At 47.1% G+C, this 20,245-nt stretch overlaps 1 protein-coding gene across 2 annotated transcripts in view; it reads right to left on the bottom strand.

The window, feature by feature from the left end:
* The window catches only part of HABP2 (hyaluronan binding protein 2), a 32,186-nt gene that overhangs the window by 967 nt on the left and 10,974 nt on the right, over nt 1–20,245 (bottom strand). The window contains exons 2-12 of one of the 2 annotated variants that reach the window (XM_019646651.1): nt 18,637–18,673; nt 11,796–11,906; nt 10,241–10,348; nt 8,893–9,009; nt 8,001–8,117; nt 7,324–7,495; nt 6,074–6,171; nt 4,706–4,961; nt 3,458–3,600; nt 2,160–2,294; nt 540–685 (exon numbers count right to left, since the gene is read on the bottom strand). In XM_019646651.1, coding sequence (XP_019502196.1) covers nt 540–685; nt 2,160–2,294; nt 3,458–3,600; nt 4,706–4,961; nt 6,074–6,171; nt 7,324–7,495; nt 8,001–8,117; nt 8,893–9,009; nt 10,241–10,348; nt 11,796–11,906; nt 18,637–18,673 — 1,440 coding nt within the window. Of the gene's footprint in view, nt 1–539; nt 686–2,159; nt 2,295–3,457; nt 3,601–4,705; nt 4,962–6,073; nt 6,172–7,323; nt 7,496–8,000; nt 8,121–8,892; nt 9,010–10,240; nt 10,349–11,795; nt 11,907–18,636; nt 18,674–20,245 lie in introns of both variants that reach the window. The other variant, XM_019646650.1, reaches the window with a different exon arrangement.

The following is a 20,245-nucleotide window of genomic DNA, read 5'->3' as shown; positions in this document are numbered from 1 at the left end:
TAAATCCCAGTGATTAGTTAGTTAATATTGCAATAACTATGGTCCTCTCAGTTTTCTCCTTCTAGCCACTGGTCTTCCGGACAGTTCCCTGCTTATTGGGATTTCAGACATGCTGCCCAGCACTGAGGCCAGAGGCTCCATCTTCGCATTAAACACAGTGAAGCCAAGTAGCAAAGACTTGGGTGTCCCACAGATCCAAGTTGTTCAAATTCCTGCTCTGCACTGACTACCTGGTGCTATAGGCCAGAATAACATCTTCAAGCATCTGTCAAGTGGTGATAACAGCATCCCCTTGACCAACGTGTTATGAGAATTAAATTAGGCGATGAGGCAAAGTGATCACTATGGTTATTACGCTAGTCGCCCTGGATTGATGTGGGTTCAGATTTGGCAGAGGGCAGATAAGCCCGCCCATGCCTGTGCTTTATGGAAGGTGGGCCTCTGAACCTGCCTCCCAGCCCAGGGTTCTTAGCGGCCTCTGTGCCCAGTGTCAGGTCCCGCCAGCCTCTCTTTTTCTGAGTGCCACTGGAGTCACTGACCTGGCAGGAGTCTGGCCCAGGCTTCTGAAGATTTCCTGCACAAATCATGCTCTCATCAATCATGTGGTCATACAGGCGGCGGGAGTTGCACAAAGTGTTGGTGATCAGCTTGACTTTGGCGTCCAAGAGCTGGCGGGACCCCTCCCCTGTGAGACAGAGAAAAGAGGTCACCACTGTGGGGACCAACATGGCACCTGCCCTACCAGAAGCCAGCAGCGGAAAGAAGAAGGCCACCAGCTCTGAGCTCCAGAAGGAAGAATGTTCCCAGAAGAGAGTCAGAGAAGCCTCATCTTTCAAGTGATGTGGGGGCTCTTCACCCACAGCCTTCACCATGGCTTTGTGGTCCTTCAGTGCCACGCTATCACAATGGAGCAGAATCATTGATTCCCTCCTCTGTCTCCCCAACTAGACCGTGACGTCGGGAGGACAGGGAAGGTGTCTTAAACCGTTTTTACATTCCCCATACCTAGTAGAGGCCTGGTACACAGGCGATTCTTAATGATAGATGAATATCCCTGGTTGATCATCTAGATCAGGGGTCGGCAAACTTTTGAGACAGAACGTACCCAAAGAGCCAAATGTGGCTCACGAGCCGCAGTTTGCCGACCCCTGGTCTAGGTGGGCTTTCCAGAATAGACATTTCCTCCCCTAAAGAGCTTCTATTCTGCTCAGGCTGTTCAGATCAGTATGCTAATATTGAAAGGTTTAGATGGACAACAATGAAGATAGCTACAAAAAGGGTTTCTGGCTAACCCTACATCCAGTTAAGCAAAAATCTTCCATCCGCAAAGCCTTCTGACAAATTTGTATATTACATTTCACTTTCTTTATGAACACAGGCCTATTTAAAGGAATTCTAGCTTTCCATTATTAAGGACAAGATTTGTGGGGGAGAGAAACCCATTTTGAGTATTTGAAAAAGACTTCAAATACACTTCTGAGTTTCATATATTAGAGGGTATCATCATATTGGTACTATGAGGCAAGTAACCCTTTGGTTACTTTTTTAGATAAGACCAAATTCTAGAAACAAGTCAATAGCTTGATTTAACAAAACTTTATAGAACGCCTACTATGTGGACAGCCCTGATGAAAGCACTGTTGAAGAGGCAAAGGTGAATGAGACCTGACCCCTGCCCTCCAGGGGCTGGCTTAATGACTATTTCTATAGAATTCTGTTATCTCCTATTAGCATGATTCCAAATCTAGGAGGTACGAATGGTTATTGGAAAACTCAAACTCAGCTGTCCAGTGACAAAGCCAAGAATCTAACACATCTGACTCCAAAATTCATCATCCCCCCACCCTCACCCCCCACCACCCACCCATTTACCCTCTTTCTGGTCTACCTAAGGAAGAAAAAAGGTCTTCATGAATACACAATCAGTGCTTGATGGAAGTCAAGGATCCAGGGGTAGGAGCCAGGGACAGACATGGAGATCAGGGAACACTCCTTAGAGGCAATGAAATTTAACTAGAGCTTGAGAGATCAGGCAATCTCGATAATACATTTTGAATAGAACACTGATTTCAGGTTCAGAACAGCAGTTGAGTTTGACCCTTTTTACTCTGGTTGAAGTAAGTCACCTGAGTCTCAGGAGAATGCTTGGCCAGATTCACCTGTTTCTGTAACACCCCAGCCAGAGATGTGGCATTCAGTCCCAGAGGGAAACGGACCATCAGGCAAACATACAGTCTTCACGTATTTGGATTCCTGAGCACAGTGGCCGTTCACTGGCTTTAGCTTGAGCAAAGCTAGGTAGAGAGAGAAAGGGGAAATGGGTGATGATATCCTCTCTGTCAAAGAAACACCAGCTTCAGCTTGACTGGAAGGTGGTGGTAGCAAAACCCCACCTCAAATGCCTGAAAAACTTCCTCTGTCTTTCATTCTTTTAAGTTCCACCTGGGGAGGAGTAACCCTTCAGGCTGAGAGTAATATCAAGAAATAGTAGTTGAGGGCTGGCCGAGTGGCGTGTTGGTTGAGAGTTGGCTTGGGATGCCAGCTCCAGGCAGCAGGGCCTTGGTTCAGCTCCCACATGAGGGCCGTTGACGCTGCGCCCTCTACAGCTAAGATGGTGAACAACAGCAGCTCGACCTGGAGCTGGGCTTCCATGAGTCGCCGGCAATGGCGTAGGCTGCAGTGGAGCTGCAGTGGGCTCCCATAAGCCACCATGAGTAGCCGGCAGCCAGCGTGAGCTGCCAAGAGCCGCCGTGAGCGGCCATCCAGTGGCTGGCAACCGATCTGCCTCACCCGGAAAGAGTGCAATGATAACACCAACATGGGCCAGTGAAGTGACATCCTCCACAACTAGACTGAAGAACAAAAGGACGGCAACTTGTCTGTTCCCCTCCCCCAATTCCCCAATAAAATCTTTAAGAAAAAAAAAGAAAAGAAATAGTAGTTGAGTTTAAAACCATCCTTAATTCATTTTTTAAAAAACAACTTTTAAGAGGGGAAAAAAAGATACTGAGGAAGGAGGGAGAGTGAGAGGTACCATGACTTGAGAACTGAGCAATAAGCAGCTTACATATATCATTGTCTACCAGGTGTGAGATGTACATGGGGACACAGGCACATCCTGTCACTTAACACACAAGAAGCTGAGAGTTGTATGCCAGCGTTCTCATTTTATAGAACAAACTGAGGCTAAGAAAGGTGAAGGTGTCCAGTAAGTGGGGGAACTAGGACTCAAGGCTGAGCTCTTTCCACAACACAATGTTCCTAGCATTTCTTCCCCTCAATTTAAGAGCTTGTGCACATTTATCCACCACACTAGTCTTTAAGAACTAAAAAGCCCTGGAATAAATTCTCTACGGGGTCTACGAGGGACCAAAGAGAACCAAACCTCAGCTTTCCATCAGTAGAGAAATCCACCCAGGACAAGACCCACGGGAGATCCACGCTAGCAGAGACTTGCCAATGTCATTGTGGGGAATCTCATCTCTTTCATTGTAGCGGCTGTACTTGAATATCTTCTCTACTGCAAAGGTCTGCTCATGAGATTCTGTCTTTTTCAGGTCTTGGTCCCCTAGCACCACTCTTAGATGCTTGGTTTTTGTGCTGCAAGGGAAGGTAAGATGGTTAGGAACTAGCCTGGCACTTGAGAGACTGAAGCCAAGCCCTGGCTGTACTCCTAGTGAGCTGCTGTGTGATCTTTAGCAAATGACCTTCTGCAGCCTTAGCGCCGTCCTCTGTAATCATCATCTTGTTCACAGAACTCTGCTGTGTGGTCCAAATGAGATAATGTGAGCAAAGTGCTTTATTAATGGAACAGTCTCTAAATATCAGCTGTAACTTGCATCCCATGTTTTCTGGGAGACTTCTCATTCCCCATGGGATTTGCTAAAGAGCAGCCAATTAACGTCTTGAACAAATATTCTTGGTAGGTGCTAATGTTTGCATGTTTGACCTCTCTTGAGAAAAACACCTCTTGGAACCCCTGAAAAAATTGCTTAATAACAGGGTGGACTGGAAGACATTCAAGCCACCATCAACACCTGGCCTAGAGGGGACTGGCCCTGACCATGAACTTGGGGGACTCAGGGGAGGTGGTGATTTTTCAGGCTCCCAGTAGGTTCTGACTACTCTGAGTCACACAGAAGTTGTGACTGGTGACACCTGACCCGAGAGGTCAGATGGCATCAGAAGGGAGCGTGTTATTTTCTCTGTCCAGGGCAGAACTGAAGAGGTTAAGGAAGCAGGTAGACCTGGGTTCAAATCCCACCTGCCTACTTATTTTCCACATGACTTAAGGCAAAGTACAAACCTTCCCAGGACTCCAGGTCCTCCTTTGTTTGTGAAATGAGAGTAACAATCAACTCTCTCACTGCACAAATACTTACTGAGCACTTGCGCTGTACGAAGACCTGTTTTAGGCACTGGGGACACAATAGTTAACAAAAGATAAAATTCCCTGTCCGCCCTCAGCTTGTCTTCTGGTAGGTAGCTTTGAGAATTAAATGCCATAATACATGTAGTTCACAGGTAAGCATTCTAGACACCCTAGCTCTTTCCCGTCTGGTTTTAAGGAGCCATTCTTTTGCCCTTAGAGCTACATCAGAGCCACCAATCCTGCCAGATGCGCCAAGATGCTGGTCACATGGGGAGAGGAGAACACCCCCATAGACTCCGGTCACCCTGGCCTCTGCTCCCAGCAGGCACCTACTCAGTGCAGTGGGCAGCAGTAAGCACCCAGCAGGGGTGGACCAGTGCTCCCCCACAGAAGTGGCCCCGGTGCGTGAAGACGCTCAGTGGCTCCGAGGTCTGCAGCGACGCCTGCCATGGGTGCTTGCCCGCCGTGCTCTTAAAGCCTCCATAGATCCTCTTGATTTTCCTGTCTGCTATCTCTGTCTTCCCACATGAGTCAAACCCCAGAAGCTTGGTCAGGGGCTCTCTGGGGCTTCTCTCTGGGTCGGTAATGTCTGTGGGACACAAGGAAGACACATCACACTAGTCACCCTCCCTCCAGGTCCTCAGAAGGACCTTGTCAGAGGTATGACACCGAGACCATCAGCTTAGCAAGTATTGAGAGCAAAGAGATTGGTGCCAATGAGGTGGTCATATAGTGGGTTCACAATTAAGATTTGTGGAATACATTGATTAATATAAAGCAAGTCTGTAGAATTAACGGTGAAGATGTTGCTTTTTCCCTCTTATTTCAACATGTATACCCACACAAAGGTGTGTGTATATGAATACAACTCCATCATGGGTGTGTACTTAGTTATTCATTAATACACAGATATTATTCGGGAGCCTTTTTCGGTGTATAGGAAAAGATACCCAGATGAAGTGGAGTGGGGGAAACAAGTCATTTGCACAGATAACTGTCATACAAAGGAGAGAGTGATAAGTATTTTAAGGGTGGTGCCCTGTTCCATTCCAGGGGTCTCTAAGGAGGGAGAGAGAACACTGCACTTGGGAGATCACAAAGGACTTCCTGGAGGGAGAGCTACTCGACTTGGTTCTCAAAGAATGATCGAATATGGACAAGAGCAGATACGGATGGAGTATTACGGACAGAGGTGACTATGAGAGCAAAGGCACGGAAGTGAAACTGTCCAAGGAGGCAATTCCATTGATCAAGGTAAGAGAGTGCATCACTCTAGATGTGGGGAAAGACGTGGACCAGAGCAGCCTGACAGGAAGGCTGTGAGGCTGGAATTCAGACCATGTTGCATCCTGAGAGGCTATGGGGGCCCAGCCAGTGGTTGATCACCATTGTACACCTAGGACCTGGCATAGTCCCTGGCACACAGCAAGCAACTGATGAAGATTTGCTGAGTGCACTGACTTGGAGCCAGGAAACATGAGTTTACACTTGGACCACTGGCCTGAGTTTACAAAGGTATCCAGGCCTGCTTAGCATCTCAAGGGGGGAGCAGAGGACCGGGCATTTGGGTTGCCAAGGGGATGGGGATAGGTAAAGCAGATGTGGTAGGAGGACAAGGGTGTGAGATGGGGTGCCAGGAACATCTGTCTATGGACCTGCATCTTCCCCACTCCCAGGGCCGCTAGACAGCCATGGTCTTACCTAGGGCTGAGCAGGCTGAGACATCACAGTATTCCCATTTCACCTTTGCACTGTTTACTTTAATGAAACACCAGGGCTTTTTGTCTCCATCTGGGTTTCTAAAATAAAAAACAAAATAACCCAGGGTCAAGGCTTGGTGATCCAGTACACTTCATTAAAGGACCTTTGGGTAAGAGAGTTCTTGTGTGCCCCCTGGGACCATATATGGACCCTGGAATATAAGGACAGTTACAGTTTTTTTTGGCAAAACCTTAACTTCCAGCAGAGAGTCCCAATGACCAGAGAGTAGTTCATAAGCCTTGTGCCAGATCCATGGGACATATTAAATATTTTGTAGGAAAAGAAATGAGATCCCTATTGAAGATCCTTCTTTGTCAAGGAAATGAAGTAGCCACAGAAACATGGTGAGAGTAGTCCTCTTCTGCCCAAACCTCCGAATTCTGTGCACAGTAACTCTCTAAGGAAGGCTACCAATGGGGTCACCCCAAAGACAGCTCCATGAAGGGAACAGCTCACGGTGAGCGAAAGTGGAAGGTAACTTCTGTTTTGTGCAAGGGAAACCCTCTTGCTGAATAGAACCAGTGTAAAGCCATACAAAGGACTCCAGCCTCTTATATGCAGATCATGAATGCCCTTGGTTAGACAATGAACAGTGAGAGGAAGCCAACAGAATGGGCTGAAGGCAGCAGAAGGGGAAGAAGATAACTTGGCATTATCCTACTTGAGAAAACCTGAACTTCCTTGTGGCCAACTCTGTGAGGCTCACCAGATAGTTCATTTTCCCCTTTACATTTCTCCCTTGAAGTTATGCAGTACCATGTGACTTTCTGGTCAATAAAATATGTGTGCAGAGATGATGTGTCACTTCTAGGTTGAGATAGTAAAAAAGAACCAAAAAACCTCCACCCCAAAACCCAAAATTCATGTTCCATTTCCTAGTCTCTTCTTGTCGTTCCTGGCCATTTGAGTCCCTTTGTGGAGCAGAACCCCCCCACCCCCCAGCCACCAACCCATATGACACATGTAGCATTAGTAGAAATAAACTTTGATGTATTTAAGCCACTGGGATTTGAGGGATAGCTTGTGATAGCAGCATAACCTAGCCTATCATGAGTGTGAAAATCTTCCTAGAAAAACAGTGATGAATTTCAGTGTTTCATCCCCAAATTTCTAAGCTGGCCCAGAAAAACTAGCAGCAGAGGAAAGTGGCAAGCCAATTCTTACACTGACAAGCAGCAGGTAATTTTTACCTGCAGAAGTTGTGCTCCCCAATCCCATGGGTCTCAGCATCCTCCATAAACATGTTGTAATGCTCCTGCAAGAGGAGGTGGGAGTTCCAGTAAAGGCATGAGTGCTGGTTGATTGTCCTACTCACTTGTCCTCGGTAAGAGTGGCCATCACCGTCATAGCAGTCATCAGGACCTGGGAGAGACAGGCAGGGATGTGAGAACTGAGGGCAGCTGGCACACTCAGAGGGTGATCGGGTGGGGAGAGGATTGGACTTGAATATTGATTACCCTGAGATTTTACTACAAAGTCCCAGGGGGGGGAAAAAAAGGTGCCTTGAATATTTCACATTTAACCCAGCTTAAAAATATAAAATATAGTGGGTTGGAGGGGGGAATGAGGTGGGGACTTCGTTCCTTAATTTTGGCTCACACAAGATCTAGGGGCAGGTGGGCTGAGGCCTAGGGGATGCCCAGGTATATCTGATTTGCCTGCACTGCACTGCAGTTTATGACTTTCTCTACATGGAGCCAGAAGCATCGTATGCCCTCAGGTTAGAAGGCATAGGTATGACACAATAGTAGCGTTTGGGAATCGTGACTTGAATCCCATTTTGGGAACAAAATCCGAACAGAAAAGGATTCCAGAGGCCTTGTTTGTGGCCCTGAGTTTCTGCTGAAGTGGTGGCAGAGATCCATACCTATTTCACAGAATCTTCCCTTGAACTGGTCAGGACAGTTACAGGTAAACTTGGATCTCCGCCGATGCCGGGAGCACGTGCCGCCATTTTGGCAGGGGTTCGGCCTGCACACAGGAACTGCTGTGAACACAGGAAGTGGGGCCAGGAAGGTTCCCCAGGAGTTGCAGCTACATCTGAGATGATGAGGGGTTGCTGATGGCACTCTTCTGGTGTCCATCCTTTCACACAAGATGGGTCACCCAAGGGGAAAGATAGACCCACTGACACTCTAGTCAATGTACACATAAATGTTAAGAACATATACAAACAGATGAAGCACTGTGATAGAAGCCATGTACGAAAGTGTATGTAAGTAAATGGGTCACTCAGTAAGGAATAGCAAGAGGCATGAACTGGGAAGGAGTTTGGGGATCAGTGTGAGCTAGGTTGAAACTTGGCTCTGCCCCTTTATAGCTGTATGACTGCGGGCAAGTTAGCCAACCTCTCTGAACTTCAATTTCTTCATCGTAAAACTCTTCCTTGCAGTGTTTCCAGGAGAAGGTGAGAGAGAATGTAAATCTCCTGGGACAATGCCTGACTCACAGCAGTGAATCAATATAGATTTATTTCCCTACATGCACCATCCAAGAATAGACCAGGGCCCACTTCCTGAAGAAAGTGAATTTCAAGATGATTCTTTGTGGATGGGAAGGGGCACAGATCAGTCAGTTCTCAGTAACTCTCCAGGGATGATGCTGAGAACTGAGAACTTAAAAAGTCCTAGTTATAATGGCCATCTTGGATGTTATTAAAATATTAAATATATCTGAACTGTCACACAGTAGAGTTCAGAGACCCCAGGTGCAAGCCATGGCAGAGGTTTCCTAGCAAAGAAGGGGCTGTCCGCACTTACCTGTGGAGCACTCTGAACCCCTGTAAGGGTGTTTACAGGCACAGTGGTAGTAGGGAGGACTCTGAGTAATGAGACATTCGCCCAGGCCACATGGGTTATCCGTGCACTTGTTTTGCACTGTAGGAGATCCATAGAGAAGAAGGTTCAAAGTACAGGACATTATTGGGGCCACACTTACAGGGATGCCTGTTAAGTACAATGTTTGGGGACCTGGTGGGTGAGTGTGTGCCCTTGTCCGTGGTCCTGAAACACCATGCTTACCCGCCCCCCACCCCCCAAGCCCTCCATCCCCCGCCAATAAGGCTTTTCTCTAACCCTTGAGTCATGGATGATTGCTTCCAGGGTTCATAGTCTTTATTATTCTATATTAATAACAACTTTGATAATTTTCACACCTTCAACAAACAAAGAGAGCTGCAATTTGTGTTTTTCCATCTTATAGCTGATTTCATATTCCATTTACAGTTTTTCCCATTCTTCTGAGGAGTAGAGGGATGAACCCAGATACCATGTTTATGCCGATGTCCCAAGCCATCCTGAAACATTTACTGAAGGACTTGTAGGGTTGAAAATAGGAGGAATAAATGAAGAGGACACAGAGGAAAGAAGCCAACCATAGAACCCTATATATAGGTAAGACCCTCGCTGCCACCCCCACCCCAGTTAGATGGCTGCTAGTTGGCACAGAATCCAGGTTCTTTCTAGGAGTGCAATTAACCCATAGGAGTTTTATTCCTCGTGCTGTATCACATATGAGTAGCTTTATGTTGTGCCACAAGAACGCACTCAAGGCTGACACAGCTTTTATCAGAGTCTCCGTGAGTGAAGACGGCAGGAAGAAAGAGCATGGATCCGGGACTCAGGCACCTGGGTCCATGCTCTAATTTCTGCTCTTCTCCTAACTAGCTGTGTGACCATGAGCAAGTCGCCTGGACTCTCTGTGCTCCTTTTCTCTAACTGAGTTGGGCGTTATGTGCCCTGAGATTCTTCCAGCTCTCCCATTTGAGAATAATATTTCTCTGTTGTGGTCAGTCTAAACATTCTAAACAACAACAGAAAAAAGTCCTGAGTTTGGAAGACATCTTAGTCAGAGCCCAGCACTTATCTCCTCTTAGCTTCGATATTCTCATCTGCAAAGTGGACATACTAGTCCTATCACACTGGGGTGAGGATTCAGTGAGATGCTGCCTATGACCGTGCTGAGGCATCCATGATGCAGGACACAATGTGCGTGGTGATAATGCTTTCCATGGGATCGCTCAGACTTCCTTTTTCCCACAGAGTTGCAGGAGGAACTGCCTCTTGTTCAGCTCAGAGGTAAGAATGGATCCGATGAAGGGGCACTCACCCGTCTGACACCTGCTTCCAGAGAAAGGGGCTGGGCAGCTGCACGTGAAAGTGTCCCCTTTGATGAGACAGTTCCCTCCATGTTCACAGGGGTTGGACTGGCACGGATCTAAGACATGGGCAGACGTCAACGTTTGCAATGAACAACAGGTGAGAAGTCCCCCCACTTGCTCATCGAATCTCAGTCTCCTGCCCAAATGAGAAAGCCACGGCCTAGCCAGTGACTGGGGAAAGGCGGAAGCTGGCATTGTCCTTAGAGAGCAAGGAAAACTGCAGTCACACGACCAGAGAGGGGGATTCAGGTTAGCAAGGAGGCAGGCGAGAAGGAATGGTGGCTGACTCCCTCGGCCTTTCTCATTGAGAAACTCCCCTTCTCCCTCATCAGTCTTTCTCTCCTCCCAGACTCGCTGGGAGGGCCATGGGGTCTGTCTCTGATGCTGAAGGCATTTCACAAGCCTGAAGACCTCCCCTACTCCTGGTGCCCAGGGGTGGAGGTCAGGCCTGGGGAAAGAAAACCCCACCCCTCACGAAACACAAGCTTTCTGAACATCAGGCAGGAAGACCAAAGGCAAGAGGGTGACAGAAAAATTGACGGCGAGGAGGAAATGACCCAGTGGCCTTCATCTTTCTTCAACTACTTGTTCAGTGAGATTTTGTCATATTTCATCTGTGCCTTTGGCTTTTCATGGTTGTCTGAATGGATCTTCCCTCGGGGAATTCTTTATCCTTCTGTTCACACACATTGTTCTTTGGTTCAGGAACTAGGATCCCTGGGCCCGGCTCTTGTTTTGATGGTCCCCTCTGATGTTCCCCTGTTGCCCCATATCTTAGCCCTGCTTTCCAGGCCACTTCACACAGTTACATGGCTTTTATTCCAGCTGCTAAGTGCTTTCCGTTCCTGCCCCTGGTTTAGTCATGTGGCTTTGCTTGGGCCCAGTTTCTCATTTTCCTTTCTGTCCTATTGCGTGGGTTAAAAAACCACAAACACAGAAATAAATGTAGAAGCACGCATGTGTGAGTATACACACACACACACACACACACACACACACACACACACACACGCATCCTGACAACTGTGCAAAGCTTCTGAAGAGTTGAAAAGAGAAAGAAAACCACAGCCCAGGTAGAAGGGAAGGAAAGTCTTAATGCCAAATGTGTGAATGCTACAATCTGATGCTGCGTGCTAACTCACACTCTTCACAATTAGGACCTACTTGTAATCAAAGATATGGGAATGATTTTGAATGTGACTCCTATTCACAGTGTCAGGAGACCTACATGGTGATGCGCTAACTCACCGTGTCAATTCGGCTGAGTCAACTCTTCTCTTGGCCTCATTTGCTTCATCTGTTATTCGAAGGTGGGAGAGATGGTCTCTAAGGACCTCCCCAGTCCATACAGTGTATAATTCTAACTGAAAAAAAAGCCAGCCTAAATCATGTCTCCGATACCTATTTCACGATGCCAATCAGAAAGCAGGAGGCAAAGGAGGCCCTTGCATATGGTAACACATAAACTCCCCTCCAGGTGTGCTGCCCTCCTTGGGTACCTACCATCATCTGTATAGTACCAGTCAGGATTCCCGGGGTTGTCAACAGCACTAGCAGTGGTTTGGTTCTGGTTATAATCCTCGTTGCTGTACTCATAGTTGTCAGGAGTCCAATCTACAGGAGTGAGAACAGGATCAAAGAAACTCTAAGCATTAGACCCAAATAAATTAGCATTTTATTTCATCAAACACCTTTTTGTTCCTAAATATTTCTAAGTCCCGAAAAAGGAATCTTGTGTCTCTCCAAGTGCTCGCACTGACAGGGTGGGAAGGCTCAGGCATTGTGAATTGTCACTGGGGGTAGGAATGCTATGACCCAGCAAAGCAGCATTGGCACTTGGCAGGGCTCTGAGCACCTGATTGAAAATGGGGACAAGAAGTCAAGTTCTGGCTTCCCACTAACTATAATCTTGGACAAGCCAACTGAATCCCCGGTGCCCCAATTTTCTCATCTACAAATAGAATGAAGATGATTGGGGCCTCAAAGTTCTCCAAGGTTCTATATGACATCTGCCCAGGGCCATACCCAGTGGCCCTTAAGTGCCTTGTTGCTTCTGGGAATAAAATTTTTCATGGAACTTTATTGGTCACCTTAGCTTAATGAAGTGAAAGAAACTCATCACTGTCCTCTTGGTCACAGCATCAAGCTCCCAGGTTGTATCTATAGAGTCATCATAACAGCTAATATTTATTGAGCCTTTACTATATACCAGGCCCTGTGCTAAGCATTTGACATGAACCATCCATTTTATCCTCATGAACATCTAGGAAACGTGTTATTATCTCTACTTTAACTTGAGAAACCCAAGGTGGAAAGAGGTTAAGTTACTAGCTTAAGATCACATAGCTAATAAACAGCAGGATCTGAACTAAGACAGTTTACCTCCATATAAACCTAGAATTACACAAGCTCTGCTGCTTTAACAGGCCCCTTACACTGTCTCAGATATACCCACACTTGCCTTTGGGAATGGGGGTCCAGCCATCCCCATTGAATAGCCTGCTTGCTAATTAGGGATTACCCAAGGACAACCTTGAAAAGGTTCATGGATCTTGCTCACTGAAAGACAGGGCAGTGTATGGAGCTGCCCACTGTGGGCCAGTCCATTGGGAAGATCATGTGCGTGTAAGGCTGGACTCAAGCTTGTTGCTATCTGGGGCCTTGGGAGATGTTGGGAGCTCTGTGGCTCATGGAAAGAAGTTTGAGATTTGCAGAAAGTTGGATTGACTTTGCTGTCTCCAGCTGGCAGGAGTATGGCAAGCAGAAGCGTAAGGAAGCCGTCCAGAGATGCATATGATAATGAGGCAGGAGCAAATGCAGATAGCTGACTTGAAAAGGTGCTCCCACAGAGCCAGCTGATGGCTCCGAAGATGGCACTTTACCTAAGCCTGATTATCAACCACATTATCTCACTCGTCTCTCAGTCATTCCCTTATAGTCTTTATCTCTTTGGCTTTTGAAAAATCGACTTTTGCACAATGGCTGTTTTATATTTCCCATTAAAATGGAACTATCTTTTTATTTCCTTTTTGAATCCGCCAACTCTGGTTCCTTGCCAGAGTTTCACCTCATTTATCACAGTGTCAAGTCAAGACTCCCTTTGCTTGCTCATTATTTCTCCCGAGCTGCTTTTCCCCACTATGAAAATGCTCCCAGAGGAGGCCACCTTTCCAGGGATGAGGATCTAGGTTGAAGATAAGGCCATTGTCTTCCTGGAGCAAATAAAGTTTCTTTCCATCTAGTTTGATAAAGCAGAGAAAGAAAAGTGAGAAAGTGAGGGAAAAAAATGTTTTTCAGATAAAAGATTTCAAACTGACATTTGGGAGAGACAATGGGGTTTGGTAATGAGATGATTTCATCATTTATTTATTTCTCTTTTCTCTGGACAATGTATTTTTGTTTTTCTAACAGGTGTTTATAGATAAGTGCCTTTAGATTGCTCCCATAATTTCTCCCATCACTCCCACTGGTGGAGGGTCAGCTTGACTAATGTTGGCTAGGCCATTAAGAATCAACCCCTTGCAGATATATTTGGAGATGAGAGTTTTACATAGATGGAATGGACTTTTTCAGGTCTCTTGGAGGATTTGGACTTGAATTCAGCTCTATGACCAAGGTCTGCTCATAGCCTGAGGAAGCTAAGAAGGGAATAAAACGTGTCGGCTTTGAATCATACTCCTGCCAACCAAGGCAATATGTCCCTGCTATTCTCAGGGACTCAGGGCCCTTGGTGGTGGTGGATAGAAGCAGCAGAGGCTCAGCAGCCCCAGAACACCGGAAGCCATCCGGCTGGAGGGCTGTGTAAGGCAGGGCACTAAGATCCTCTGCATTTGGGGTGGGCTGCAGTGTGCGTTGAAAGTGCCTTATAGGAGCATCACCTGGGAGGGTTTCTCCACCTCTGAACTTAAAGCTTACTTTGTCTTTTCTATTCTGTGGGTGCATAATCCCATTGTCTATGTAACAAACGTGTGCCGTACACCTATAATGGGCCAAATATTATGCCATTATAATACTTGAAGGAAGTATTTCCATTATAATAGGTGAAGGAAGGCACTGAAAACAGTGGAGAGATATACAAATAAGAGTGGGAAGTGGCCTCCATCAACGAAGCCTCTAGTCTGGGTTGGGGAAGAAAATCATCCAAGGAAAGAGATGAAAGGGTAGTGGGGAGTTAGACGTGGCCAAGTCGAGGCTGGTAGCCTTGAGTTCCAAGTTGGCCTCTTGCATGGTATGAACTAATCTGATGGGGGGAAAAAGTGGCCCTGATACCCTATCCTTCCCTGTATCCACACCTTTTGTCATATGATTTTTCACCAAAGATGAAGTCGATTTCCCCACCCCTTGGGTCTGGGCTGCCCTTGGGGCTTGCTTTGGCCAACGGCACGTGGTGACAGGACAGTGTGCCAGCTGACAGTGTGCCTGGGCCTCAACAAGCACTGTACACGTCCTCTCTCTCTTTATCTCTCTCATGGACCCCTGGACTTTCACATGAACAAGTTTGACTTATTCTACAGGAGGATAAGAGAACATATAAGGCAACAGCAGGCCCAGTGGCCCCCGCCAAGGCCTCAGACACATGAGAAAGCCCGGCTGATGCACCAGCTGAGCCTGGTCCAGACCAGGAGAGCTGCACAGCTGGACTAGTCTTACATGGTTAGTGGTTTAAGCCACCAAGTTTGGGGTATTGTATTATGCAGGAATAACAAAAGGACACACGGGGCTTGATTGATATTGGGTTGCTAGTGGGATAATGATTTTAGATTCAAGAACATTCCTCACTGGCCCAGGTGGCTATGGAGTTTTAGGTTTCATTGTTGGATCTCAGATGGCACCCCTCTCTTATGGTTTCTATTTAACTTGATCTCTCTGATTTGTTTCCTCCAACTAGATAATTGGTTTCTTAAGAGCAAGGGCCTCTCTCCCCCTCAGTGCCTTATATGCAGTTAATGTGTGGGATCGACAGACCAATTTTTCCCTCTGCGGCTAAGCCTCCTTTTCTTCTGATTGGCCTGCACACAGCTCTGCAAGCAAAGATGGTGTGGCTTGCAGCAGAGTAAATGGGATTTAGGAGAGAAACTCTGTGAGAGTTGGGTTGGGTATTTGGTGAGAAAAATGCCTATTGAGCTCTGTAAGGGTCTAGAAACTTGTCCAAGTACTTTCCTGGGCAGAAAAGGATTGCAGCCTAACATAAAACTTTGTTCCTTTGGTAGATCATAGAAAAGCACTCCAGGTTTAAATACAGATTATTTGAGACTTTCTCTAGGCTATAGCAAAGTGGGGAGCTTTGGGGGAAGAATGGGGCAGCTGTCAGAACCGTATTATATTAGGTATAAAAAGAAATCCTTGTGGATTTGTCTATTTATCAGAGTTTATTGCTAGAATTTATGAGGAAGAAGAGTGAAAGTATCCTGAGTTAACCCAAATAATCCTAATACTAGGTTATTAAGTATTGAGTATTTTCTATGTATCAGACACTATACTAAATAAATTTGTTGCACACAATCTTATTTAACCTTAAAATAACCTCCTGGCATAGATGTTATTATTTCTATTTTAAAGAAAAGGAAAAACGAAGGCAGACAGAGATGGCATCAGACACCAAGTCTACTTAACTCCAAGTCTGGTTTGCTTTTTTATGAGCCCTGGAGCCTCATGGGGTTTATGTTTCATGAAACGCCATGGGTTTTAGCTTCCAGGAAGTACTGCACATTGGGAAATCTTTAGCACATGCCCCAGGTCTCTCGACCAGGATTATGGTGGTCCGTACCTAGGGTCTCTCAGAAAAACTCCAGAGTTCCTGTGAAGGAGCTTTTGCAGCTGCTCTGGTTAAAGAGCTTGCCAGATGTGTGGAACGGAATAGCAATCCCTGGAATGCCGTCCCTGTTGGTGTCATCCATCACCGTGGCACAGACGGTGCCTCTGAGGGCCTCTCCCAAACCCCAGCCCTGTCGACCTGCATTTGACACTTCCAATCCAGCTGACAGGGCGAGCCCAGTGGAGACCCTCCCTGGCAGCCAGCAAGACAGCTGATGGATGGGCTCAGCCTGTGTTGCTGGGCAGAGCCAAGCCAGCTTTGAAGAGGCATTTCCACAGGCCTGTCGGCTGTCACGTCACCTGCTTTGGGGAGATGGACAGAGTGCCATTTGATAGCCACCTCCTCTGCCACCCATTCGGGACTGTGGCTTGGGTACTTTCTGCCCCGGCAAGATCCTCACCATGTACCATCTCCAGCAAGATCAACTAAAGAAACAGTTTGCCCATGGACGTGAGCACAGAGTTTCCTCAGCTACACTGTTGTCGAAAGCCTGCTGGGATCTGACAAATTTCATCAAAGCACAACCCCATGTGAAATTAAATCAGACATGAACAGGGGTGTTTTTTCAAACCTAACCTGCTCTTTGCAGAAAGGCCCAGCCACTCCTTCTCACCCCACTCCATAGCCAGATGCTACCAGAACACCTGGAGATGGATTCAGGAGCCCAGGGGTGGCATGCTCCGGGGTCCTTTAATCACGAATCTATTAGAAGCTATTGCCTGAGCTCTTACAGAGCCCAGAATCTCAGGATGTTAAACCCAACATTCTCCACTCCCTACAAAGTTGTTTTTTAGCCTGCGCTTAAATACCACCAGTGATGGGGCGCTCATGACCTCACAAGATTTTTGGACAACTCTAGTGATTAGAAAATTCTTCCTGTTTGCAGACCAAATGTAACCAATCTATTTCATTAAAGCTAGAAGCCTATGAACACATAGAATGAATCCACTCCCTTTTCTGTGGTCTCTGTTCAGTGGGGCCACCGCTTACAGTTCTTATTGTTCACTGCACAATTCCGGGGTGTCATACACTGATAGTCATTGTAGATGTCTTTCATAACCTTCTGGCAAATGGCAGTAAAGTGTCAAGAGGGGGTGAGGCTGCTTTCCAAATACGTGTGAGAGTGAGGTCCCTTGAGTCTTCTATGCTCCTGTGTCTTCCTCTGGGTGACCCCACAGCTCTGCAGCTCCGTCTCTCTGACACCCAGACCAACGCAGCCCCTTCCATGGTGCCTGAGCAGTTGGTGCTGAAGGCTGAGGAAGGGGCAGCTCTTGGCTTTGGACCCTCTCGAGTTCATGTGCAGATGCTGGGGAGGCCAGCAGGGGGAGCCCTCTGAAACAGGGTTCTCCAAAGGCACTGAATTATTGTTGGGTTGGACATTCTCCTTTGCTTTGCTCAAAGACACAGATCCTCTCCAAAACTCACAGGCCATGGTCACATATATTTCTGTCCAATTCCACAAGCATTCCCTGAGTACCCGGGACACGACAAAGGCATCAATGGCCTTGAGCCGGCACAAATCTGCCTATCTGGGGCTTTGCTGCGGAAGAATATGGCTGTCAAGCTGAATTTGACCCAGTAATCACCATCTTTGCTCCAAAAAAACCCCTTGATTCAAAGTTTAGACGTGACTGCTGTCTCCATGTGCTGTCTGCCTGGCTCTTGTCCTCTGTGGGTGGCCAGCCCAAGTCACTACCAGGGGTGGCTGCTGGCCTCTGCCACGATGGAGTGAGTGGGCTTTTCTTCCTTGAGTCTCGGAGCAGTGAAGAAAGATTTAGACCCAGAGTCGGAGACCAAGAGTGGATTCTGTGGCAAGAAGCAGCAGCCCTGCTCCGCCTGGGCATGGCTGAGGGCACCAGGCAGAGGATACAGGAAAGGGAGAAGATAAGAGAGTGAGGGGTGAGAGGGAGAGGCAGAGCCTTTGTGAAAGAGCAAGGGGCCACTGAGGAGTCAGCACATTGAGTGTTGAGGAAACAAACCAGGTGGGGGTACTGGTGGGATCCATTACAGAGGTAGGTCAGCCTGGGTCTGCCTGTATGGCATGGGCACCATCCTCTCAGCATAGAGGTGCTGGCTCCCCACCAAGGGGGTGGAGTGAGTGGGCGTGGCACAGAGCTGGCCTGCCTGGAGCCATCATTGCTCAATGACACCCTCACTTTGCCTTGGCGCTCTCAACTCATCTAAGTCACTAACGGGCTGTGTGACCTGGGGCAAGTAGCTTCCCCTCTCTGGGCCTCAGTTTCCTCCCCTGTAAAATTAAGGGATTTAATTGCATCAGCAATTTTTCTCTTGGGGTCCTGAGACTGGGCATGAGGTGTTCACAGGCGATTCAAAATCGTGTAAAACATTGTGTGTGTGCATGGGTATATAAATGCCCAGGAATGCATTTTTCTGGGAAAATTCTCAAAGGAGTCTGTGACTTCCGAATCATGTGAACTCTGGTGTGTCGCCAACACTCACCTGTGTGACCCCCTTTCCTCTATCCCAGAACCAGCCTGTGAGGAGCCCCAGGGAGATCCATGCACTCACCTGGGTCCAGGTCTGGAAATAAAGACATCAGGGAGAACTGAAAAACAAAACCGACACAGAGCAGAGCAAGGATGAGTCTGCGGAGCGGGCTGAGTGCCTTCCTGAGCTCCTGCTAGCCGAGAGGAGCCTTTCGCAGGGTCATGTCCAGGGCACAGGAGCACTGGGTGCTTCCTGAGGGCTGCAGCTGGGGCCAGGGTTGGAGGGAGAAGTTAGGGTCTATTTGAAGACTTCCATCGGAAGCATTGCCCTTCCTCCTTGGTGTGGAAGTGTGGTGCTTGCACTTACCTGTTCTCATGTTGGAACCTGGTTGCACAGGTATGTATTGACCATCTGGTCAGTTATGGTGATTAGCATGTACTGAGCATCTCTTCTCTGCCTGATTGTACATTGCTGCACTTAAATCTTATAACAACCCTATGAAGAGGCTTACATTAGCCTGATCACAGATGAGAAAAGTGAGGCTCAGAAGTCACACAGCTGTGATAGGATTCAGATTCACACTCAAGTCTAGGTGACTGCCTTGGGTGACAGCTCCTTGGGGCTGGGGATGGACAGATGCTTAACACACTCCAATGACTTCCCATTTTCTTCTTGGAGTAAAATACAAGCACCTGCCATGACCAATAAACCTCCTCTCATACCCTTCCCTCCCACTGCCCCTGACGAATCTCCAGCCACACTGATTCAAAATGGCTCCAGCCACGCTCCTCTTACCTCAGGTGCTGTTGCACTTGCTGTTCCCTCCACCTGGAAAGTTCTCCCCCATGACTGTCACTAGATCTCAGCTTAAAAGTCATCTTCTCAGGAGGCCTCCCCAACTCCCTAGCAGTATGACACACACCCTCCTATTGTTTTGTCACTGTATCCTTACAGCACATAGTTTTATATTTGTTTATTTGCATGCTATCTCTCACATCAGACATGTCCTCCAGAGAGGCAAGGATCCTGTTTGTTTTATCACTGATGTAATTACCCAAATACCAAGCATAATGCTTGGCACATGGCATTCCTCAAAAAGTTTTTGCTGAATAAATAATGATATCAACAGTGCCTCTCAGAGTGCAGTGCTTACCAGAAAAAGAAAGTTTTACTCACTTCATAGAGGGAATATTTTCTTTCGCTTAAATCAGAGGTCAACAATCAAAGGCCCTTCGGCCAAACCCAGCAGTTGTGGTTTTACAAATAAAGTTTTTTTTAACACGGCCACGCCCATTTGCTTACCTACTGCTTAGGGTGCAATGGCAGGGTAGTTGTGACTGAGACAATATAGCACCAAATATTTCCTATCTGGCACTTTACCGACAAAGTTTGCTGACCACTGATTTAGAAAGTGAGAGCGTCTATCACCTGCCACATTTCCCTTTGGGTCTTGGTGGCCAATGTGATGCACCTTTCCTAGTATCCACAGCTATCTAGCCAACTTGGTATTCTTGCTTCCTGTACCCTCAGCAGAATTTCTAACTTTCTGCTTTACTGTAGGCCTCCTTAACCATTTTGGGAACTAGGCAGATGATAAATTAGGAAAGAAAAGGAAAAAACAAGAATGTAGTGCGGGAACGGATTCAATGGAATTGTAATAGATAAGCATGATATCGGGGGTGGGAGGGCA

This window comes from Hipposideros armiger, unplaced genomic scaffold, assembly GCF_001890085.2.
Source record: "Hipposideros armiger isolate ML-2016 unplaced genomic scaffold, ASM189008v1 scaffold_105, whole genome shotgun sequence".
Classification (NCBI taxonomy): Eukaryota; Metazoa; Chordata; class Mammalia; order Chiroptera; family Hipposideridae; genus Hipposideros; species Hipposideros armiger.
The sequence above is the reverse complement of the archived record's forward strand: the minus strand, read 5'-3'. Positions and strand labels throughout refer to the sequence as shown.